General features: G+C 38.7%; 2 protein-coding genes across 2 annotated transcripts in view; both read right to left on the bottom strand.

The window, feature by feature from the left end:
• Positions 1-13905, bottom strand: part of LOC106928839 (titin-like) — a 155360-nt gene extending 141455 nt beyond the window's left edge. Inside the window, exons 1-21 of the mRNA XM_088002850.1 lie at positions 13675-13905; positions 10155-10258; positions 9301-9504; positions 8718-9005; positions 8561-8646; positions 8239-8414; positions 8027-8150; positions 6253-6504; positions 5846-5959; positions 4657-4905; positions 4104-4166; positions 3761-4019; positions 3344-3395; positions 3056-3259; positions 1940-2082; positions 1701-1816; positions 1249-1476; positions 893-1131; positions 587-819; positions 329-493; positions 60-228 (exon numbers count right to left, since the gene is read on the bottom strand). Of these exons, the coding sequence (XP_087858976.1) occupies positions 60-228; positions 329-493; positions 587-819; positions 893-1131; positions 1249-1476; positions 1701-1816; positions 1940-2082; positions 3056-3259; positions 3344-3395; positions 3761-4019; positions 4104-4166; positions 4657-4905; positions 5846-5959; positions 6253-6504; positions 8027-8150; positions 8239-8414; positions 8561-8646; positions 8718-9005; positions 9301-9504; positions 10155-10245 (3455 nt within the window). The 5' untranslated portion in view covers positions 10246-10258; positions 13675-13905. The remainder of the gene's footprint in view (positions 1-59; positions 229-328; positions 494-586; positions 820-892; positions 1132-1248; positions 1477-1700; positions 1817-1939; positions 2083-3055; positions 3260-3343; positions 3396-3760; positions 4020-4103; positions 4167-4656; positions 4906-5845; positions 5960-6252; positions 6505-8026; positions 8151-8238; positions 8415-8560; positions 8647-8717; positions 9006-9300; positions 9505-10154; positions 10259-13674) is intronic.
• A 2107-nt stretch (positions 13906-16012) lies between these two features.
• On the bottom strand, positions 16013-24611 carry LOC106911654 (uncharacterized). The gene is made up of 21 exons (XM_088002694.1): positions 24557-24611; positions 23524-23563; positions 23336-23383; positions 23186-23233; positions 22408-22455; positions 21773-21820; positions 21287-21334; positions 20713-20760; positions 19748-19912; positions 19579-19620; positions 19325-19372; positions 19140-19187; positions 18896-18943; positions 18681-18716; positions 18412-18459; positions 18266-18301; positions 18035-18082; positions 17690-17867; positions 17489-17590; positions 17343-17420; positions 16013-17233 (listed from the first exon to the last, which is right to left on the bottom strand). Exons 2-21 carry the CDS (start codon positions 23553-23555, stop codon positions 17039-17041), a joined length of 1392 nt encoding a protein of 463 aa, XP_087858820.1. The 5' UTR covers positions 23556-23563; positions 24557-24611; the 3' UTR covers positions 16013-17038.
• Between the last annotated feature and the right edge of the window lie 73 nt (positions 24612-24684).

The raw sequence follows: 24684 nt of genomic DNA, 5'->3' as shown, positions 1-24684 counted from the left end.
TGTGAACTTCCTGGAAACTCAGAGCAGATATTAGAATTTATTTTTTATATGAGACATACTTAATGTGTGGGTGCTTGTGTGGGGTGATGATGTCGCTGTTTTTCAGCCAGACGATGTCAGGCAGTGGGTTTCCAATGGCTTTAACAGCCAGCTCAACCAGAGTGCCCTCCTTCACACTGATGTTCCTCAGTTTCTCAGTAAACTGGGGTCGGACCAAGGTTTCCTTAGCTAAAAAAAGATAGAAACATTATGTCAACATATGTCCCAAAGCATTGTCTTGCAAAAAACCTTAAGCAGAGGTCATGGAAACTGTACAATGAAGTCTTACCATCAACTGTGAGAGTGACGGAGATGGATGAGCGCCCGGCTCTGTTCTGAGCCACCACTGTCCATTCTCCAGAGTCATGGGGCATGGCTGGGACAATGATCAGGGACTGAGTCCCATCCTCTTTAACCACAATCTTATGGGTGTGGTCACTAACAATCTGTTGCCCTGAAAAGGCCACATAATTGAAGATGGATTGAGTAACAAGTATTCTACATTTACCAACACCTTTAATGAAGATTCCTCTTATGTGTGTCTCACCATTGTGGAACCAATAAGTGTCAGGCATTGGTCGGCCAACAACCTTCAGGTCAAATCTGGCAGTTTGTCCCTCAGAGCATTTACATGCAGTAGGTTTCATGACAAATACGGGTTTGTAAAGTCTTTCCAGCTGTTGTTCGTCAGTCTCATCAAGCCGACGAGCGGGAGATCGTCCGGGTGAACGGCTGGGTGATCGGCCAGGAGAGCGGCTTAGAGAACGAGGTGATGTGGATCTGAGAAACGTTCAAAATGTAATGAGCATTTAAATCATACACTTTGAGGAGTTTGCTTTGACTCATATTTTACCTGATCCTCTGCACTGCAGGCTGTGGTGTGTATCTCTGAGGAGCGGCTGCAGATGACTCCACATAGAGCTTCCCTGAGCAGACAGCATTTCCTTTCATGTTGGTGGCGAAGGCAGTGTACACGCCTTCATCTTCTGGTCGCACCATAGACAGGCGGAGGCTGGCTCGTCCATCCTGGAGGACCTCCATCTGGTAGTGGTCACCGGGCCTGATGCGCTGGCCATTTTTGAACCAAGCAATCTGCCACAAAGTTAAAGCATCAGTGAATCCTGTTTGACTGTCTCTGTCATGTCTGTTCCAGGTGATTTGTTTAATAGAAGTAACCAAAGAAGAACCTTTTATTTAAAGATTTCTCACCTTGGGGAGCGGCGTTCCAGACATCTTGCAGTGGAAGGTGACGCTCATTCCCTCCATGATCCTGTAGTTTTTGACCGGAGTGTCGAAGGCTGGCTGCACCGCCTCAGTGGCAGTGGCGGTCACCATCAACTCTCCATCCTCGGTTACAATCTCTCTGTAGGTGATCTTCATGATGGTGAGCTCGATCTCCTGAATGATTCTCAGCTCCATGGCAGACAAATGGAATTCCTGCAGGTTTCATGAAAAATATTTGATCTTTATAAGTTGAGTGAAAAAAATTGATCAGTGGCTTAATTTTTCTGCTTTGATAAATGCATAGAGAGTATATTACTGTTGCTTAAACACACAGATTTCTACTGTATTAGAGAAAGAACCTTATAATGCATGTAAAGATTCTAACAAAGATGAATTGCCAAACTGCTAAAAGCTCCTCTGCTGAATGTTTCTTGTACCTGTCCGGAGATAACAGTGGTCATTGTATCCACTGTGATAGGGGGAATGTCTCCAGGTTTGGGCTCCTGCACTGGAGCTGTCACTTCCTGTTTCTTCATGTACGCTTCATATTCCTCTGTAAACAAAACATTTGTTCTGTCTCTGATGTAGCCAGTGTGAAACACAATTCATATTTAAACCCTGTTTCCCTTTAATTTGTCTCTTGTTCTTCCTGTTTAGACACTGTTTATGGACATACCTTCCTCCAGAAGACTGACGGAGGCTGAGACTTCTCCAAGCTGATTCTTGGCAAAGACAGAATATTCTCCTGCATCGTCTGCAAAGGTCATCGAGATCTCCAATCTGCACTCTCCGGTCTCTTTCTTGTAGGCAACTTTATACCTGATGAACACAGACAGTGAGCTATATAAAATTCCCCAAACTAACGCTGATTATTTTAGTATTTGAGTTATTTGAAGGCTATTAGAAGCCATGAGAATGCAAATATAAAATGAAACTAAATAATAATAACTGAGTTACTAAAATAATGGAAAATTGTCCAGATTGATATGATGATAATTGATTCATCGGCTGATGAAAGGACCTTTTCTTAATCACTATATTTTCCATGGCTCCTTCTCAGTGGGGCACAGTATCAGAGAGAGAGAGAGAATGTGTTTAACTGTTTTTATTTTAGATTTGAGGTTCTAACTCATATTTAACTTTATAAATGAGAATAAAATTTCAGTGGCTACAACAGAACATACAACATTTTGTCACTTTATTTTATGTTTTAGTGTATTTTGAAAGTGAGGAACTGCAATAGTTATAAATTCAAAAATTAAAGCTGCAATTAAAGACTTCAAAACATTACTGTAATTTGGTGTTTTTTAAGAGTTATTACTGTTTTCCAATGTTTGAGAAAGCTGGGCCAGGTCTTTTATGGCAAAATGTATCTTTGGTTTCAGGTTGATTAATAACTTAAAAGACATGGCAGTGGATGAATTACATATTTTAAAGTCAAAACAATATCAGCTGCTACCTTTTCCTTTTATATAAACTGACGTATTAGATTATGTCCTCGGTTGTTTCTTTTCCATGAACTGAAAGGATGTTTTAGCTAATAGGAGTTTAAGTTTGATGCAGGACAGAAGCAGCAGCAGCAGCAGATATATATATATATGTTCATACGACGCTTTTAGTATTTGATTGTACAGTGTTACTGTGAAGGTATAATTTAATTTTAAAATCCAAAGTATACTGTGGGTGATTAGATGCAGTTTGGTGGTTTTAGGAAATCAACTGGATTTAAGCAAGTCAGACACATAACAGCTGCTTAAGAAGAGAAAGGATTCCCTCCCTGAGGTTTCAGTACCTGTATCCGGTGGTGAGCACCACGCCACTCTTCTTCCAGACAACGTGAGGCTTGGGGTTTCCGCCCACCTGACACTGAAACACAACGCTTCCTCCTTCCACCAGCTTCTGAACGACGGGTGTCTTAATGAAGACGGGAGCAGCAGCAGGGGAATCCGGCTCCACCACACTCACTTCGGTCTCTTCTTTAGCTTCTACTGTAACTCTGTGGTTTAAAACAAGAAACAACTTTAGTAAGAAAAGAAATACTGGTTTGTTTTTCAAACTTTACAAAATATTCTTGACTTACTGAGTAACTTCAGTGGAAACGACCTCCTGCTTGCCCTCGATGTCCTCAGACACTGTGGGAAAAAAAAGAAATTAGTTTCTGATAGGAAATGAGACAAGCGTCTTTCAAACAGCTTAATTTAGAAAATAACTTTCTGTTCTTATTTACATTTTATTTTAAGAATTGGTAAGCTTAAATGATTATTGAGCCTTCTCAATAATCAATAATCAATATGTCACTAAAGCACTCAAACCGTTCAGCTTCTTACAGGTTTCTGCTGGTATTCTGACAAGGTTGGAGGGCCTTCTTTACTTCACCCCAATCTTTAGCTGCCCACACACATTCTCAATCAATCAGACTCCAGTTGGGTCAGACTGGGTCTCTCCTAACGTTAGTATTGCTAGCAGTGAGACCAGTAGTTTCGTAGTTTGCACTGACCCTGGACGAGCAGGTAGCAGGAGGTGCTGATGGTTCCGGCCTCGTTGGTGGCTGTGCAAGTGAAGCGTCCGCTGTCTTCAGCGAAAGCCTCACGTATCACCAGCCGAGCAGATCCGCTCACGTAGCTGATCTGGAAATCAATGGAGCTCTCGATCTTGTAGTCCTCCCTGAACCACATGATGACGGGGGCGGGCTGACCGCTGATCTGACACTCCAAGGTCACCGACTCGCCCTCTGTCACGTTTGTGTTTTTCAAGCCCTGCATCGACATAATATGTTTAGAAAACACCCATTTTACTGCAAAGCTGATGATGTGGTCAACAATCTCAACTGGGCCACTTACAGAGACCAAAGTGGGTGGGACAACAGCGCCACCTGCAGACGGTACAGCTGCTGCCTCTGGCACCTGTCACAGAAACAAATCTATTAGATTAATCTGACATTTAAATCCATTTCTAAAACAACAATGCAACACAGAAGACATAAAATGTGATGTTCACGCCCGAGAGGTGATGAAGAAGAGGCGACAACACAGAAAAATGAAGACGGTGCTGGATGGGCTCAAGAGGTGAGGATGAGGTTATCAATAGTGCAGAGAAGGAAGCTTGTTAAAGTTTTTATTAGAAGAACATTTATTGTTGGATTTTTCACAGAAATCAAGAAAACCAGACCTCTACCTAACAGGACAATCCCTAAAGATAAGATGAAAACAAAACCCAAAGCTTTCAGGTCTTTGTCTCATGAGAGGTGAAAGATTGGAGTTAACCAAAGTTTTCTTTCCTTCCTTTAAAGCTGGTGTGAGTTTTCAAACTGCAGGTTTCAGAACCATCTGTTTCTTGCTACACATCAGGTTTTCTTGTTCTGCTCAGATCCATCTCATGAAGCTACAGACAAACCTTGGCTCTCCAGTCCTCATAAACTCTGTCCATCCCCACCATGTAGGCGACCCCCGTCTGAACCTGGGTGCCAGAGCGATACGACTCAATGGATTCTTTGAAAGGCGGTGGGATGGACTCCAGCATCTCACTGGTCCTAACAACTTTAAGAGACGGACTGGGAGACTTGACCGGTTTGATGATCTTTCTAGAAGGAGATGAGGATAACTCTTTCTGCAGAGTGGCGATAGCTGAGCCGGCGATGGACACCTGACCAATCCAGAGAGGAGGAAACGCCACACCGTCATCAGAACAGCCAAAGACTGGACTAGACTTTATTGTCATTCACATTTTACACTATAAAGTGCAAAAAAGAGTGAAGTTCCATGGCAATGAATGAAATGAATGAATGAAATGTGCTGGATTTATATCTAAGGTGCACACAGCACACAGAGGGTCTATGGGCCGTTAGTTTTATTAGAACTATAACAGGATCAAATGAGGGGAATTTTAGATGAAGCAGAATTAATTATGGGTAGAAAAGGAATTTTTTTTCTGATTAATAAATTAAGTCAGGAGCGTAAAAAAGAAGGGGAAGGTTAAAGAGGGCTTCATTTGTTAAAGATGTTCAAACACCTCTGGAATCGGTTTGCATCTCAGGCAAGCAGTAATAACCAAACTAACAGACTAACACAATACAAACACTGCAGAGTGTTTGGTTTATTTTAGACCATTTGAGAAATATTTTACATTTACCATCAATGGTGTCAAACAAATAAGAGTTTGGATGTCAGAGTAAAACTTAACTAATGGGTCTAAGCTGATGCAAAGTAGTAAAATACAGATATTTATATATACATGTATTTAACTCAGACACCAGGGAACTCAGAGGCAGAAATTTCTGATCAATGTGGAAAATCTAAACATGAGACACCAGGTGGCATCTTTAGCCATCTGTGATCCACCTGTTCATGAAACATGTGTGATTGTTGACTTTGTTTTTGAAAGAATCAATTTAGAGGCTGGCAGATGCTGCACAGCTTGCTGCAAACATTTGGCCATAAAGCTGCAGAACAACAGAAACCTGAACTTAGAGAGTCAACTACCTATCAGTTGTAGCTCACACCAAAACATTGGTCGTTATCTCACTTAAGTTTCTCATTTTTACTCTGGCTATGTCCTACTGCTTGCCTGGTTCTGCCTCTCTTACCTCCCCAACAGACTCTGGTTTGGGGACAGAAACTTTAGAAACCATGAACTGTGGAACTGGAGACGGAGTGAGACCAGTTTCCACTCTGGAGGAGATTTCTGTCCCTCTCTGAATCTGCGGTGATCAACACAGAAGCGTTAGCATGTCAAGTAGACGCTCAGAGCTGCTCAGTAAAATAGTAGGGGGGAAAATGGCAAATTCAAAGTAATTTAATAATAATCACTCTTCAGAACACTGTTTAAAATTTAAATTTAAACTATATTTAGTTTTAAGCACAAAAATGTATAAAATTGTTTGGATTAAAAAAAGGTTTTGCCAGTGTAAATTTAACCCCACTGACAAAGTAAAATAATTTATTATTGTCAGATCAGGGTCTTGTTCTTTTCTTCACATGTTGAGCTTCTAACCTGAGCCTGCAGGTCAGATGTGAACTCCTGAGCAGCAGTGAGCATTTGACCAGCCTGCATTCTCGTTGACGTCCAGCCAATCTGATACTGTTGATCGGCAGACATAGCAACTGTCTGCTGCCTCATTTCTGCCTCTACAGCCTCCACCTCTTCAGCTCGACCGCCTTCGACATGCACGGGTTGGCGAATACGAGCCAGGTCAACGGCGGCCACCACTTTGGCCACCGCCCCAGCTTTTGTCCCTCCCTCAGCCTGGAGATAGAACCAGCAGCACAAAGAACTCAGAACAAGACAACAACACACAGAAAGGAGGTCTGATGAAAAATAAAATAGCAAGTCTGAATTTTATTCAGACTTTCTGCATAGCATCAAGTAAAACAAGATGTTACTGCATTTTAGTGTTAGTCAAGTGAACCAGCTGAAGTAGAATAGAGCTAGCAATTTTACTAACCACGTTATTCCAAGATCACATGATGCATTTCATATAATTTTATTAAAATGTGTAGGAATATAAACATTAACTTCTTAAAAGGGATAATATTGTCTATAAGGCTTCTTCACCTTATAAAGGTTGGCAAAAATGACCGGAAAAAGACCCACAGTTGGTAAATGATGGAAAATAAAGTACAGATTGCAGGAATAATCCATCTTTCACATGTACCAGATTAAGATTAAACCACAGATTAAGCTTTGTCTGATTGAAAGAGAAGCCGCAAGCAACACAACTCCTGGGAACATCTGGATACTTCAACGTTCTGAAAGGACCAGAGGTAACTAAAGTAACACACCAAAAAAACTTCATTTAGTTAAATTCCTCACCAGTTACCCAAAATAAAAACCTCACTACATGCCAAAACAAACTGCTTTGTTTCAGTTGCTGTTATCAGCAAAATTTGTTAGCATAATCAATCCTCCAGCAGCACGGCCTTGAATACGGTGGGTAGCTCAGTACTGAGCCAGGTTTTTGATTTAGACAATAAAAATTAAAAACATAAAAAACGAGTTTCAGGCTATTTTTGACTCCAGAATTTGGTTCTCATATTCCAGCCCTAACAGGATGATTCTAGTAACTCTGCTGATCTCCAGTGATGGGATAGATGTCCACATGAACAGGCTGAAGAAAATGTGTCACAAATCAGCATAATCCAAGTTTTACAAATCAGAAGGACCCAAAGCACACAAAAAGAAATGACAGGAGTGAAATCTGTGGAAAACATTGTTGAATGTTGGTTCTTCTGCAGGAAGTCTCTTCTCGCAATAATCCTAAAAATATTTATCCATTGGATTTAAAAATAAGACAGGAGAAGCTGGTTGGAAGAACATAAAATGCCCTAGTCTTTGATAAGTTTGATTTAGACATGTACTACAAAAAACAAAAGGTACAGAGGTTTTTGTAAATATAAGTGCAAACTTCAAACTGAGATCTGAGACATTCCTGGTTAGGATTTTATCTGGATTGAAACCACAGCTTTGACCATCATCCAAGTCTAAGAAAGTTTCCAGGGGAATGAAATGTTGTTAGCAGACACACAGAAAGACAAACATACAAACCAAACAACCTCCATCATGGAGGCACAAACAGAACTGGACAGTACATGCTCCATCACTACGCTCGGATATGACCAACTCCAAACAGCAGGAGGGGAATTCTGGTAACAAAGATTTCAGATTCTTAGCATCTGGTGTTAGCATGAGCTGACATTATCCTCCTTTCTTATGTCTCTAAAGCAGTCAGAGGGTAGATAAAACCCTCCTCCAAACACACAATCCCCACCTCTTTGGAGTCTATGACTGGTTGATGAACTGGTTTCATGCCATCATCTCCTCTCTTCCATGGTGGAGGGACTTCAGCGGCGGGGGCAGGCTGCTTCCTCGTGGTGACGGGAGACTTTACCGGCCTGGTGGGGAACAGTGACCAGGTTCACTCTTTCTGCTTGTAGGTAACGTAGCTACTTTAAGTCAGCATAAATGACGTGATGCTCCCACCTGACAGTTGTGGGCGTGGGAGCCTTCACGTGTCTGACAGGTGACGGTGACTGCTGGCGCCCTGCGGTCACCTTGGGGACCAGCGAGGGCTGGGTGGGAGACTTTGACGAAGGTTTGGGTGGAACTCTGGGTGGAGTCTTGTGACCAAGTGTCTGAGTCAGTTCGAACTCCATCTTCTGAGGAAAGATACAATGAGATCAAATTAAGGCACAAAAAACGAGAATCTAATAAGAATAAGATCTTTTTTTCCCAATGAGTAGAAAAAGTGAGATGAAGCTAGAACCCTAACAGGAGTTCTGATCACATCAGACATGATTTGTACCTTTTCCACTCTTGTGACTCTGGTCTGTGAAATCTGAGCAGTTGAAATCACCGTCTTGGTTTTCTTTGCTGGAACTGGTTCTTCTCCTGAGCACAAAGTTCAGGTTCAGATAATGTCCACTCAGCAGTTATAACCCACAGAAGCTGACAGAGCTCACCTTGAACCAGCAGCTCGCAGGTAGACGTGGCCCGTCCACTGCTGTTGGTGGCTGTTGCAGAATACGTCCCAGAATCCTCTGGGAAGGCCTCTGCAATCAGCAGACTGTACAGGTCTCCGTCTTGCAGAATCCGGAAGTCGGCAGAGCTCTGGATCTCGGCTCCCTCCCTGTAGAACTTGACTACAGGTGTGGGGATGCCTGTGATTCTGACGTTCAGCCTCACCTGGCTGCCCTGCCTCACTGTGGAGGTCTGCAGCCTCTGAAGGAAGGTGGGAGGCGCCGTCTCCGCTGCAGCAAAAAAAAAAAACAGGTGTAAACCAATAAACTCCGACACCTGACAGTGGCTTTTAGATTTAATCTCCAAGATTTAACTTGTATTGTCAATCAAAGGTATTTTAGCTCACCCACATCAAGGTATCCCTCAATTATTTTTACTAAATGTAACAAAACTTGCTAACTAACAAGTACTTTCCATAACCCCACTCCAAAGAAAGTAACTATGAGCTCAGTACAGCCAGAGAGATTTAAAGAAGAGCAGCCAAACCCATCCAGGTTGGTTTGCCTCCCACTGATGGCGTCTCACCTGTAACCAGGAGCTCAGCGGTGCTCGTGGCTTGTCCAGCGCCGTTGGTGGCTCTGACAGAAAAGCGTCCGCTGTGTGCGGCGGTCACAGCAGGGATCCTCAGAACAGCGCGGCCTTCGCTGAACGAGATCTGGACGCCGGGCAGAGCTGCGGCGGAAAGAACCTGGCCATCACGGAACCAGCTCACCTCAGGAACTGGAAAACCTGCAGAGGAGAAGGTCAGAGGTCAGAGGTCAGGGAGGCAGGAACGACATGCTGCAGAACCTCGGCAACAAAACACACAGGAACTTCACTGTACATATATCCATCAATGTTGTTTTTGAATAACAGTAAAGCTTTTATAATTTAACACTTTGACATGGTTTGATTTATGAACCAGCCATGGTTTAAAAACCATTATAATATGGTTTATTAATGTTTTAATAAATCATACTAAAACAGTAACTGTTTTATCTTTTGTACAGTTAAAACAGTATTCAAAACAAAATGGAAATAAAGACGAGTATAGTCTTTTTTTCTATTAATCAGAAGCTAAACTTTGATTTCTTTGAAATTTCAAGTTTCAAAAGTGAAAAGTCTACAATCCTCAAATCTTTTTTAATTGACGTGAAACAGTCATATTTTGTTATGACTGTAAACTTTTATTATCCTACAAACTTTGCTTAAGTAGCTGCATGCTGGAGTGTCTATGTAGAGAAAATAAAATGTGGAAAAGTTTCATATTTTCATTTATTGAGTTTATCACTCTGCAAACGTTTATTATCCTGCGAACTTCGCTTGTGATGCTCGGATTTTGCAGAATTGTCTCCTGCCTGAGAGCCAAACCGAGATGCTGCCATCAGATGTTTTCTTACCACTGATTTGAGCCTCGAACGAAGCGGCACTACCCTCCAGTGCCACGACGTTCTGTAGCGGCTGTGTAAACGTCGGCGCTTGTGTTGACATGGTGGTCGGCACCCTGAAATACAGACCAGGTGATTAAACCTTAGATTTCAGCAGCAGACAGACACATTTCGCCCCTGAAGCATCTGCATGAGGCGGGTTTCATCTGGTGCAAACCATCCACAGGAAAACAGGAAATGCTGCCACTTTAGACACATCAAGTTATCTTACCACCAGCAGGTGGCGCCAGATCTCCATTAAAACTTTGGAAAGAAAATACTAAGAAGCTTTTTTTCCCCAAATAAATCCACAAAATGTCAAAAACAGTCAAATATTTATGATTATTTTTTTAAACACTCAAGGTTCACAAAGAGCTAGTTGATACAGACTCTTCAGACTGCTTTAAAATGTCTTCTGCACAATTTTTTTTCCACAGTTTGGGTTTTGTTTAATTTTCTTTCGTTGGAGTCCTGCAGAACGTGTCTCCTGGCCTCCATTAGCGTCTACATATTTCTTTTGTCATCCACTCAGTTAACTCATGCTGACTATTTAGCTACATGCTGCAGTGTTTGCACAGCAAAAATAAGCACAAAGTTTCACATTTTCACTCACTGCTTTTTCCACAAAATACACTTGATGGTTAACTTTACAAGCATTTTCCAAATGCATGAAATATCCAGCATATATGATCTAACCACAGATCTTCACAGTAAAACCAGACACCAGTTCAGTTCTGCTTGCCACATTTGTGTTTTCTCAGGGTTGTTTTAAGGAGCTTCCACCAGACCGAGACCTTATTAGCTGATATTCAACTTTTCTTTTTATCTCTACAATTTTTGTAATTTTTATTCTTTGAAATTCAACATTAATTTTTTGTTTGTTTGCTTTTGACATTTGTTAAGATTTAATCGATTCTTCAAAAGTTGTAGATGTATTTCTCAGGCAAACGTTTATTATAAATAAATTTTGTTGCAATTTAAATAAATTGCAACAAAATATTTGTTTTTTCACAAGAAATGAGAGAAGCAACTTTCAAAAACAATAATGAATTTTATTTAGAAAGAAATAATGTACAGCTCAAACTTAATTGAAACTGTTTGATGCACACTACCAGATTATAGCATAAACTAACTCACACCTGCAGTCCCACCATAATAAATGTAAAATAAGTATCTTTTTTGGAGAAAAATTAGTTTCATCTGCATTTTGATGATAATTGACATGTAAGAAATAATTTATGGAAACATATTTATTGGAATTACAACAACCAAACCCTTGTTATAACTGCTGATCAGGATTTTTCCTGTTTCCACTTGCTTTTTCGGTTGTAATCTTTTACATTAAACATTCATTTCTCTGAGGCTGGAAGGCCTCCTTGCCATCACCCTAATCTTTAGCTCCCTACACAGATTCTGAATCAGATTCTTGTTAGGACTTTTCCTGGAGCAATCCAAAACATCAGTATTACTTCCAGTCAAAAGAAACAAGTTGGTCAAATTAAAAGATTACCTAAATTTGCTAGAGGTGTGAAGATTTTTCTGAAATATTCATATTTCACAGAAACTGTGATGAGAGCTTGTGCCCTGCAGGAGAGTCAATGGATAGAGATTTCTTTCTAATTATTTAAAGTCCATTTATCTGTTTTATCTTCAACAGTTAAATCTGATTCAATTTAAATTATTTGTATAGTACTAAATCACAAAATGTTGCAACAAGATACTTCATATTAAAACAACATGCCTCGTTCAAATCCAGTGTTATTCAGATTCAGGATCAATAAAGAGTCAATTTTTATTCAATTTATTATCTATTGTTAGACAACCAGACAATAAAGCTACAATGGTGTTATTATTTTTCTACCTTTAGATTATTGTATATATTTTGTTTTTATAAAACTTCAGACAGATTCTGTGAAGCTGCAGCTGTTTCTGATAATCTGACAGCAGCAGGTGCTGCTTCGCGTACCGCAGTACTACAGTTACTGCCTCAGTACTACAATTACTCTTTCCAACACTTTATAGATCCACAGGTCAGAAGTGTCGCTCTAAGGAAAATGTTTCTTAAAACCATTACTTTTACTGTGGAAAAAATGATCTTAATTATTCTAATAATGTTGGAGAAATGCAGGAAATGGAAAACAAAATGCAATCTAATTCATAGAGTGCAAAACAATCATCATCCTAATTTAGCTTAAAGAGAAAACAGAAAGAAAACAGCAATAATTAACTGCAGTTCTGGAAATATTGTAAATAAAATCAGAAGTCATTTTAATATGCGTATCATGACTTATTATGACTTTCTGTGTTTGTAAATAAAAAACCTAAAGATCAGTTTTGAAATTGTTCATGTTGTGGAAACAAAACTGAACTGAAACTCATCACAGTTACATGGAACGTCAGCCAGATAACATAAAATTACATAAAAATGTGTTTATATTGAAGCAATAGTTCTCATTGTTCACATTGTTTTTAACACAGCTTTGTATAATGTTATATTCAGCCAAAAAGTGCATCATTTGATTAAAGCTGGAACAGCACCAGGACTAAAATCATGTTTACCTAAAATAGCTTCATGTTAAAATAGATCTGACTCTTAATCATTTGTGGGAGACGCATCTTTACTTTGACTATGCTTGACCCAAATTACAGAACATTCTTCTTTAAGTCTCACAAATATATGATTCTGTATTTAATCAGGTCCAAGGCAGAAAACCAAAAACTCATCAAATATTTTATCACTGACAGCTCCAGAAACACCAAGTTCAAGTTTGTTGACAGACTTCCTGCTGGCATCAGAAGAACCCTCCAGTGATGAGAGGATTTCTGCCTGAGTCATTTTCAAACACGTCCAGATGATTTTAGCATCAGATTCTGGGTTAAATGAGGATTTCCTGCACTTTCAATGAGACACTGAACACCTCACCAAGACACCTGCTGCTTCATTTCACTGCTGTCAGCTGATCTCAGCTCACATTGTTTACATTCTCACTTCCACTCATCACAACATCATCTCAACATGCGCAATCCATAATCAATACACAGCTTAACATCAGACCGATCATCTAGGACCAAACCGGACCAGCCCTGCTGGTATTTACAGATCAACATCCGAGAGACAGATATGGCAGTAACCAAAAATACCTCGACACCCCCACCCTGACCCTGCACAGTTTGATTGACAGCCACCATGTGGCGCATAGCTGGAGGTGCAACTGATAGCTCTGCTGCCGATTCCCTTAAAAAGCCATGGGCCCAGCTGACAGGCCTCTCGGATGCTCTCAGCAGCTATTCTTGGCCCTCCACAGATCACTGCACACTCTGCTGCATGAGGCCTCCTTCTGCAGCCAAAAATACATCAACACCTCAGCAAACGTCTCCAAAAGCTGAATTCCTGACCCCAGATCTGATCCCAGCTTCACCAAAAACCAGAGTCCATGTCCGGGTAAAAGCATATCAGTTAAGGAGCACTGGGACACGAGCTGGAACTACTCACTTGTTTCCACAAGAGTGCCTGAAAGTGATGGGACGGAGCCCGACTGACTAACGGGCAGCAGCCCCCTTATCCAGAAAGGTTTGTGCGGAAAAATCCAAGGTGAGAACGGTCGAGCCTCGAAATATTCCCTGACAAAAACAAAACTACACAGATAGAAGCCGTGTAGTTTTGCTTTCCCTCCCCGCAATCCCTCCACCCGAGGCGAGGCTGGGAATGCTCCAACTGCTCAGGAGGGCCCAGACGGTGCTTTAGGGTTTTATACGAAGGGGGCAACCTGCATCACCACCTCACAGAGCCTCCCCATTGGCTGCTGGGACACCCAGGGGGGCATGATGGGAGATGGCAGCCATTTATGAAACCTCCTCTCCTCCAGTCTGCCAGTCATCATGAAGCCGTTGATCGAGCTACGATTCCCATCGATCTGGAGTCGCCTGACTGCAGAACGTCAAGCATTACATGAGACCTGAAATAAAACCCTGAAGAGTTAAACTGTGCAAACATCTCTGCAAACATCAGTCATAAAATAAGTGCTGACAAAAAAAGGAAGCTGAGGGTGAGGCTGTCCCTGTCAGTCAAACTCCCCCCGCCTCCATCCAGCAGCACCACCGGCTGGTTGTTACAACACACCAACAAACTGTTTGTCTTCATCCTCAGTCTGACTGATGCAGCTTCAGACCAAGATTTAAAGGCTCTGCAAATGGAAAGCTTCAGCTCAGATCTCAGCCAGTAGCTCAGAACTGATCCGGTAGCTCAGATCTGATCCGGTAGCTCAGATCTGATCCAGTATCTGTTCTGTCCCACCATCAGGGTTTGGTAACACCGTTTGGTAACTCATCTATTATTCTTCTATCCATCTGTCACCCAACCGGAACCTAAGAATCTACAACAGAAGCCTCTGATTTGTTTCTTTTCATTAATGTGAGAAAATTTACCTTTTGAATTCTTCATGGTTCTGTTTACATCCAGTGATTAGTCAAAATATTAGCTAATTTAACAAATACAACAACGACAACTAGGAAACAAAAAGACAAAAGGGTTTCTTAAAATAAGCACTGCGGAGGGTTATTTTTGAAATACCAAACCTGAGGAATATGGAACACTCTGTTTATGTTTAGGAGTCAAGAGTCAAAGTATTACGGTACTTTCTAGAGAAAAAATTCTAACTAAACTAATATCATAAAGATTAGATCAACATTTGTTGCAACAGCCCCTTTGACTTACAATAACTCATCACCCAGTCAGAAACTAAATGCACGCTCCTTTTACAGTCTGACAGATTTATGTTGTTTTTAAGCTGCAGTTGAAGAAACTTTCTTCTTCTTGAATCTCAACGCTCAAAGCTAGCAGGATTTTCTAAATGTGCCCATTTCTCTCGTTCTTTGCATTTCTCTCCTGCAGAAATGCTCAGTCTTCTCTTAAAAGACTCTTCCTACAGGAAAAACTTATGTTGTCTAAGCTAAAGAAGATATTCAGGAGTTTCCTCTGCACTTCAAAAGTCCTCATCCTCCTCAGCAGGTAGCGTTTGCCCTGAGCGTTTCTGTATGACCATCAGTGTTGTGAGGCCAGTCCAGTTTATTGTTCAGGTGAACACAGAGGTACTTATCTCAATGTTTGTTCCCGTTATGTTCACTGGTGTCAGTTGGGTGGAAATCCACCACCAGGTTCTTGGTTTTATACATGAGATTATAGCCAGGTGGCTAAGTTCACTCTGTAGTCCTTATTGACAGGTTGATGCTAAATTCCAATAACAAATGCAGGAATAATAAAAACACAAAATAAAACTGCAGAAAAAAAAACTTAAAATCTCTACATACTTATCATTTACTCAGTGTTGATATATTTTGCTTTCCAAGAGTCAGATTTTAAGATGTTTTTTAAATCAGATGAGTGAAAGGTCAATTTTTCATCTTAATTGTTTTCCAAGTGTGAGAAGCACAATGGGAAAAACTATCGTGACTGAACAGTCACTCCTGTTGGCTCAATGGTGCTCTTTTAAATAAACTTTTGGAATAGTAATGGAGCAAAACCATGACACATTTTATAAACCAGATGTTAGATCAGGGCGTCTTCGATGCTGGTATGAAACAGGAAGTAAGTCTTATGGTACCTTCCTGAGCTTCAGGCCCAGGTTGAACATAAACCCAATGATCTGAGCAGCACCAGAGGGAGGCGGTGGGATGAAGTACACTGAAGCAGAGAGGATGGGGGCGGCTCAGATCTAATAGGTGTGAAGTTTAGGCTGGGGAGGGCGTTGCTGTGGGATGGAGCAGAAGGGGTGGATGATGACAGAGCTAAGTGGTTTATATTTCTGGGAGGAAAAACAAGCAATAACCAAAGATGAGGGGAATTACAAGCTTTTTATTAAGTCTTGCCATAGAAAAACTGCAACATGCAACACATTTAGCAATTTATCTAGAACCCAAACACAGTAACTACCAGATAAACCCTCTGAACATGGATCAGTGAGTGTGAGCGGGTGGCTTCAGTTACTGCTGGGTGATTCGATTCGGTGTTTCGGGGGTTTTGCAGCAGCTCCAGCCGGTGGCTCAGATGTCGACAGTGAACAGCTGCAGTTAACTAAATCTGGTCTGAGTCCTCCGTCTGCTGGCAGGAGAAAACCTCAGGTCAACAGCGCCCTCTGCAGGTAAGCTTTGATACAACCTGAAACTGCAACAGGCTGTTAAAATGATTACCTTTAAAACTTAAACAATTGGTTCATGTTTTGATTTTTATAGATAATACATTTGTTCACGTGGATCCAATGAAGAAATCAGATACTAAAAGTAAAACAGGCAATATTAAACGTATCCTTTGGTAAATACAATTCTGATTATACAGTGCATGTTTTTAGTCATTAAAAGCTTTGTTTGAATAAAATGTCATATTTCTGACCAACTTTTATTACAAGTACATAAGATCTAGAATAAACAATGTTACATCACATGTTTTAAAAACCTTGACATTCTTTAATGAAGTTGTGAAATGGTATCCTTCTTTGAACCTGGTCCAATTTAGGACATTTTAAATGCATGAAATATTGAAATAAATTTAAACATTTTCAAACTTTACCAAAGTTTATAGTAAACTCTGACAGATAAAACTAGTGGTACTCTATACTGCAACTGTAAATGGTCCTTAATTAACCAAAAAATAACAATTGACTTCACAGATTACCAACTGAAAGTCGATTTTCTTCATTTCAATTTCAGAGAGTCACATTTACGTTTTTTTACTACCTAATTAAATATTCCTCATAAAAAAGAAAAGCATGTAAATCTCATACAATTTTACAGGTTTCAGTTACAAAGAATTATACGGTTCATGAGAAAATCAAAAAGATGCTGACAGAAGATGATTTTTTTCCTCACTTCTTTACAGAAGCTGCTGTAATATTTCGGGGTAGAATGTCCCACTTGTCCATTGACGCAGCGTGATTCTCCCAGTCCGGTTTAATGGGAGGATTATTCAGAGCCATCAGACATCCAAGCCAGTAGCATTCAGAGCTCAAATACTCCATCATGTCTTCATGGTTTGTGACTTCGTGTGCAGATAAGGGTTTCTATAGAGAAGAAATAATTAAATTAATGGAATCTGAATAATTTTCTTCCATAAATGCATTTAAAAAACTTCATATTGTGTCTTTATCATTCCTCTAATATCAGACAAACCTGTGAACCGTTGTCATATTTCTGATCGTAGATCGCTAGCTGCAGATTCTGAATTGCTAACAGCTTGTTTTCTTTAACCTGAAACAGAGTTTTATATTCAGATCTGCAGTAAAACAATAAATAATCTGGTCTTTGCGTTTCGTTACCTCTGGTGATTCTGTTCCATGTTTGAACTTATCCAATTCAAAAAAATCTGATATCATCACATTCTTTTCTTCCATGTCTGTTCTTGCTGAGCTAAACTGTTTCTGTTAGCAGGCGATACGATGAGGAGAAAAACTATTTAGTCATTTCAATGGCAGCCAAAGTATGAAATGCATGTCTTGGATCATCAAACCACATTTTACCTGAATCAGTTTTTTAACAGAATCAGATTTTTCCCCAGCTAACTTCAAATCTTCTTTGATTTTTGGCCAGTCACATCTCAGAGTTTCATACATTTCTCTTATTCTGTTTTTACTGACTGGGCTGTTGAGGCTCATCGTGTTTCCTGTTTTTATTGAGGGAGCGACTTCCAGTGCCACTCTGTAAGAGAAAAACATGATGATTAGTCACCTAAAACCTTCATAATCTACACCTTTATTAGTAAAACCCAGCTTGTCTTAACATTTCTATCAATTAATACCCATGACCAAAGTTGGGTAGTTGTTTAAGGAAATTTTTTTCGTAGTTTTGAAATGTAAGTACGATACCTGTCTTTGAAAGATTTCAGTTCTTCCTCTTTTTTATTTAGAACAGACCTAAAAATAAAAACACTTGTTATATGTTTAGTGGTTTATTAAATACATTCAATCTGGAACTACATTTGATTTTTTTAAATAAGATGCATAGAAGTTATGAGGATACTCTAGGAGCTGAGTTATAAATAAATTTAATTTCTTGAATTATCGCTTCGTAAAATGAATGGATTAATAATTTTTTACCTGGTGGTTTGAAGTTCTACAGCCATCTCACTTAGTCTGATGAAAGGCAAAATAAATCAGGTCAAATAACATCAAGTAACTGATTACTCATAAAAACAATTCAGACTGCATCTGCAGCCTGTTGCTTTGAATTGTGTTCACTATACCTGTCTTTTAAAAATTTCAGTTCTTCTTCTTTTTCTTTAAGAGCAGACCTGAAAATGAAAAAAAAAAAAAAACTCTTGAAAAACTAAAAACACTTCCTTGTTATCAGACACATATGCTTAGTGGTTAATTTATTCTGGAACTGTATTTGATTTTATTTGAAAAAGATACAGAGGGCTTATAGGAAACTGTTGGAGCTTCCTTTTTGGTATCTGAGGTATAAATAATTAGAATTTTTTAGTCATCTTCTCCTTAAATGATGAATGTTTACCTGGTGGCTTCAAGTTCTTCATCCTTCTCTCTTAGTCTGTTTAAAAACAAAATAGATCAGGTCAAATCACATCAAGTCACTGATTAGCAATAAAAATGGCAATTCAGAAAAACTAAGATTTTGGCATTCCCTCCACCTTTTTTAATGGGATGCGATGACCAAATTTGCAATAAATAGATATAATTGATACTTTGAACAATTTCAAATCAATTTACCTTATTTCAAAAAGTGCCTGTTGTTGAGTTGTTTCAATGTGATGAATTCTGAAAAATATAACATATTTTACGGTCAATCTTTTTAAGGGTCAAAACTTTGAATTGGTTTTATTTATTTATTTATCTGATTCTCATTAACTCAGGCTCAAAAATAAATTTTTATTTCTGCTTTGTGTCCATAATTCAGCATATGTAATCAGTCCCTTCTTTATGAGCCTGAGTGTTAAAGAACGGTGTACAGTACCTGTGTCGGACTTCTGTCATTTCCTTTTCAACTTGATTTAAATCATCTCTGTGGATTAAATTATAACATGAAAAATGGCCCCGAATCTAAGACATCAACATCCAGATTCCTATTCAGATCAAATAGAGGATAAATCATGAACATGAAGGGGAATTAGAGCTTGAATGTTCTTGAATAAAACATACCTTATTTTTTTATGTTGCTCTTGTTGATTTTTTTCTATCATATCAATTCTGTTCAGAACACAAATTTTAGTCAAGACAATCCAGGTCAGATAAATCCTTTCTTAGTTAGTGAAGTTTTTACTTAAATTCAAGAATTCAAAGGTTGCAGTAAATATTCAGACGATGCTCAGATTGTTTCACTTTCTCACTGGCTGTTAACTTCTTTAGATTAAAAGAAACTAATGTCAGGCCCCAGCATCATGAATGGATTGTACCTTTGACATAAATGTTTCTCCTCTTCCATTTTCAGATTATATCTGTTGGGGGAATAATCTGTTACTGAAAAATTGTCAAAAAAAACAACAACAAACAAATCCTACAAATGTTAATCTGTAAATCAAAGACCAACAGTCCATGTCTTCATTTCACTTTTAAAGAAATTACCTCTGTTCCTGTGTTTGAGTGTTTGTGCCTCCTTTGTGTCGACCAAAGCAAGGGATGAATGAAGACAATGTCTTCGACTGGTTCTGGTTCGGCTGCTGGTTTCTTCCTGTTGATTGTGAATTGTTTCTTTCCCCTGTGGCCTCGACCGTATTCTGGAAGGATGAACTGATTGAAAATGAAGGTTTGATGTGAAGGCTTCTGCGGCTTGGCAATAATTTATAAATTTACATTGCAAGATAAATATTTCTTAATGAGGTTACAATGAAACTGATTTGATATTTGTTGGTTTAAACTGGAATGCACTGAATGGGCTGGACTAGACAATAAATATTTAAATTACATTTAAAGAGAGCAAAACATGACTCTCAGGTTAATTGGTCTCCAAATTCACCCTAGAGGTGTGCGTGCGTGCGTGCGTGCGTGCATGCGTGCGTGTGTGCGTTTGTTTGTGTGTGTGTGTGTGTGTGTGTGTGTGTGTGTGTGTGTGTGTGTGTGTGTGTGTGTGTGTGTGTGTGTGTGTGTGTGTGTGTGTGTGTGTGCATGGCTGTTTGTCCTGTCTGTCTCTGTGTTGCCCTGCGACAGACTGGCGACCCGTCCAGGGCGACCCCGTCTCACCCGGACCGTTAGCTGGAGAGGCACCAGCACCTCCTGACCCCACTGAGGGACAAGGGTGTTAAAGGATGGATGGATATTTAAAGAGTCTAATATTTTTTGTTTAAACTTCTGAATAATTAAAATTCAAATAAAGACATGCATTAAACAAACAATGATAATCAGAGAAATGTGGCTGTTTAAGTTGAAGATTCTTCAGTAGATTTCATTATCTACATGTTGCCTAAATATTTTCCACATTGCTTAAACTGCTTATATTAGAAGTTTTGAAAGTTTTCCTGTTGCACAAACTTCAAAGTCTCCTCAGTGTACTACTATTATTTACATATATAATAATATTACATGCAAAGTACCTTTCCCCAGGAGATTTCACGGTTTCCCTCGCTTGCTGGAGAGCAGAACTGTAAAGTAAAATACATAAAGATAACCGTTACTGAATTGAACCAACCTTAGTAAACACTTGAAACAGTTAAATAAACCTTCAAACCTTCTGTTGAGGCATAATGTTTGGAAACGTTTTACTTTTATGTAAAATGCTTTGATCCTTTCACAGGAAGACTGGGTGACTTCTTGAAGATGATGTATAGATAGTCATTCAGATCACCACTTGTTACAAAGAAGAAATGCAGAATATCATTCTAACGCAACATATAAAACCTTAACGCAGAAGAGCTACAGCAAGTAAATACAGCAGCTCAAGGATGTGGTGGAATAGGAGGTTCATCATGTTGGACAACCAACAAATTTACAGCAACTGTGAGACGCTATCAAGCCTCTGAATGTTTTTTTTTTTTGACACCAGCACCTTCACTGAATTGGTTAGTGCAGCTCAAAGGCAATATGGGCTCTAAACCAGAACTAGCAGGTTATAACTAATAAAGTATCTGGTCAATGTGATCTCAGAACTGGAAATAGATGAATTCTTACCATGTCTCCATATGTTCACTTTGATGAAAACCAATCAGCTCTTGGAACCTAATTTAACAAATTAATGTTAATATTGACAAATCAGATCAAACATCAGTTATTAGGACCACATTACTGGTGAAGTAAACATTAGGACTCAGAGTGGTTGAATTTAGGTTTGAGCTTTAATTAATTATCTCAGGTCATTAAAGGTTTAGATCTGCTGGCAAACATTTTGTTTCTTTGAAGCATTGATACTGTTACAACATGTAGGCATGACAGACACAGAGAATGTTTTTGTTTTTATATAAAATAGATTTTTATGTAATTCTTTAAGGAAACAAATTAAGTGTTCTTTTACATACTTGGTTTGTTTACCTATTTTCCTCATGTATTATTTTTTCATAAATGATTTTTTTCTCATAGATCAAAGACCAGCTGCCATGTTCACTTACAACCTAAATATAAATGGCTACAGAAAAAGAAACATAAAGATGTATGTTGTACCTTTGCCGTATTGATGTCAACATTTCTTCTGCCTGTCCCAGATCAGGGCTGTGGAAAAGAAACATGCAAAAGGAACACTGAATTGCTGACTGAAGAAAAACTGGGCTCAGAAGATTCAATGGTTCCCGAGGAGTAAATCCATTTAAACTCAATCTGAACCCGTCTGTTCAACATAAACACGATGCAGAAATACAGTAAATGTCAGTATTGCACACACTCCTCTCATTGAAAACGTAGTTCATAATGAGAAAAAATAGCAGTTTATCATCTTTAATGTGATATATTCCGTATGTTTAACATAATAAACAAATCTGAAAGGGGAGCAATTAAAAAAAATCAGTTACAGCATTCTGGATGTGTAAGTGGAACGGCTTTAAACAAATTCTTTATCAAAATGCAGTTTGCATGTTCTCCCTGTGCATGCATGGGTTCTCTCCAGGTACTCCTGCTTCCTATCACAGTCCAAAAACTCCTCAGGTTGTGCTATCTGTCTCTGTGTTGCCATGGCGACCTGTCCAGGCTGTACCCATCCTCTCACCCACTGACCACTGGAGATAGACACCAGCTCCCCTTGCGATCCCACAAGGGATAAGCATGTTGGATGTTTTTTAAAATTAAAACAGATCTTTATTTACCTCATCCCAAGCTGGTGACGGTGTTGAACATCTTTCACCTGATTAATGCTAAGAAAAGCAAAAACAAAACTATTACTAATACTGTAATGCTATCCACTCATTAAATGTAAGATGTGTTTGAGGTGACAGGCTTATAATAGCACAAATGTTGAGACAAAACTGCAACTTGAGTTTCAATTTAAAAAAAGTTTAAATACAGTATTATTATCATTATTACTTATTTGTTTATTTTATGGAGTAAATTAGAAAATTAGATGCTGGAGGAGCTCTGATTATCCAGGTTTATTGTAGGTGGTGATGGCTGCAGGTAGGCAAGTTCTCCTGTAGCAGTCTGTGTAGCTGCAGATTTGAAGAAGCCTCTGTTGTTTAACTGCTCTCTTGTGAAGGGGACCCTCAAGGTTATCCATTATAATGTTCAATTAATGAAACATCTTTCTGTCCACAATCATATTCAGACTTCGGTTTTCTTTATCAACCTTTTCAACTTCATAAATCACTGGTTTCATATGGAATATCAGGAAAAATGATCTGTAATTCTTAAAAACTGTGAGTTTTTTTTAGTTTTAGAACAAGTCACTCAGTCTCTTCAACTGTCTTTTTACTTGACTTCCAGATACAGACAAGTAACACAGGATCCGTATCTGTTTTTAGTTAAAGACGATGCAAAAGCAGCAGAATTAATGGAAGATAACATTTGAAGAGTGACAGAAAACTGATAACATTTATAAAAAATAAATGCCAAGTGTTTTTGCATAAAAACTTAATTTATGTACATTACCTTGAGTCAAGAGATTTAAAGTTTTCTTGCACATTTTTGAAAGCAGCTCTGTGGAAAAACCAAGTCAATGAAAATAACTCGGGAAGTGAGAATGACCTTGATACATTTTCAAAAATGCTGACATGATGGGCATTGTTAGTTTCAGTTTACCTGATAGAGTCATATTCATTTTGTTCAATGTCTTCAAGAGCCCCAATTCTTCAAAACAAACAGAAATGTTGGTCTAAGATAACATAATTTCATTAAATTCATTATTGCAAAATGGATTTTTTTTTTAAATAAACTGATATCCAAAATGGTATGTATAATGAAATAAATAGATTTTGTGAGTGAAAAACCTCTGAAGGAGTTCATTGTTTTGCTCAGCCATGACCAGATCTATGAGCAGAAACATGGAGCGTGAAACAGAGCTCACACTTTACACAGGCAGAGCAAATACGTATTTACTTTGATTTTGCTGTTTAGAAAAGTCTGACATTTTTAAGTTCTTCTGAAAACATTATAAAAATCAATAAATCACATTCAGTCCCTAATTCAGGTTTAAGCAAAACATTCTGATGACACCTAATTATTCAATTATCAACTATGGTTTACTCAGCATAAAAAGTTCTCGGTAACACTTTATTTGAAGGGGGGTGAATAAGACTGACATGACACTGTCATAAACATGACATAACACATGTCATGAACATGAATAAGCCTTCATGAATATTTATGACTGTTGTCATAAAGTGTCATTTGGTAAATTATGACACTTTCAATACAAAGTTGACATTATTCAAAATGTCTTTGTTATGACAACTTGACATTAACCAGGAAATCATTACTGTTTAAACTTTACCTTTAATAACATAAAGTTACCTAATTTTTAAAGTGCAATCAATAATTCTTTTATAACAAATTTATATCAGTAATGATTTCCTGGTTAATGTCAAGTTGTCATAACAAAAACATTTTGAATAATGTCAACTTTGTATTAAAAGTGTCATAATTTACCGAATGACGCTTTATGACAACAGTCATAAATATTCATGAGGGCTTATTCATGTTCATGACAGGTGTTATGTCATGTTTATGATGGTGTCATGACAGTCTTATTCACCTCCTTCAAATAAAGTGTTACCAAGTTCTCTAACAATTCATAAAAGTTTGTTTTCCTCTTAACCCTTTTCATTAAAACTAAGATGAATACAACAACTCAAACTGACAAAAATAATTCAAATCCATTTCCAATCCTGTCTTTTTTTCAGTATGCTGAATTCAGTACATATTCACTCTATAGGAAGATTAAAGCTTAGTAAAATAATATCGCTTTCCACTGCAGCTTCAAAATCTAAGTCTTTAGATCAGATTGTTCATTAATTGCTTTACCTGTTGTTGCCTTTCAGTCTTCTCACTGCCATGTTTTTCTCAAAGTGAATGTGTTATTCAGGAGTCACATTCGTCTTAAAATAAATGTTGTCTCACTGCTGGGGGGTTGAGGCTGGGCGGAGTTTCTA

Source organism: Poecilia mexicana, unplaced genomic scaffold (genome assembly GCF_051168715.1).
Source record: "Poecilia mexicana isolate PSO_F unplaced genomic scaffold, ASM5116871v1 scaffold_2, whole genome shotgun sequence".
Taxonomy (NCBI): Eukaryota; Metazoa; Chordata; class Actinopteri; order Cyprinodontiformes; family Poeciliidae; genus Poecilia; species Poecilia mexicana.
Note: the sequence above shows the minus strand (reverse complement) of the source record. Positions and strands in the feature narration are given on the sequence as shown.

What these genes read in the sequence shown, in the direction of transcription:
- LOC106911654 (XM_088002694.1), bottom strand. Translation starts at nt 23,555, where the DNA reads ATGGCTGAGCAAAACAATGAACTCCTTCAGAG. An exon ending in TTGACATCAATACGGCAAAG is followed by an intron (nt 21,335 to 21,772) that starts GTACAACATACA and finishes TTGTTAAATTAG; the next exon opens with GTTCCAAGAGCTGATTGGTT. An exon ending in ATGGAACAGAATCACCAGAG is followed by an intron (nt 17,421 to 17,488) that starts GTAACGAAACGC and finishes ACTCTGTTTCAG; the next exon opens with GTTAAAGAAAACAAGCTGTT.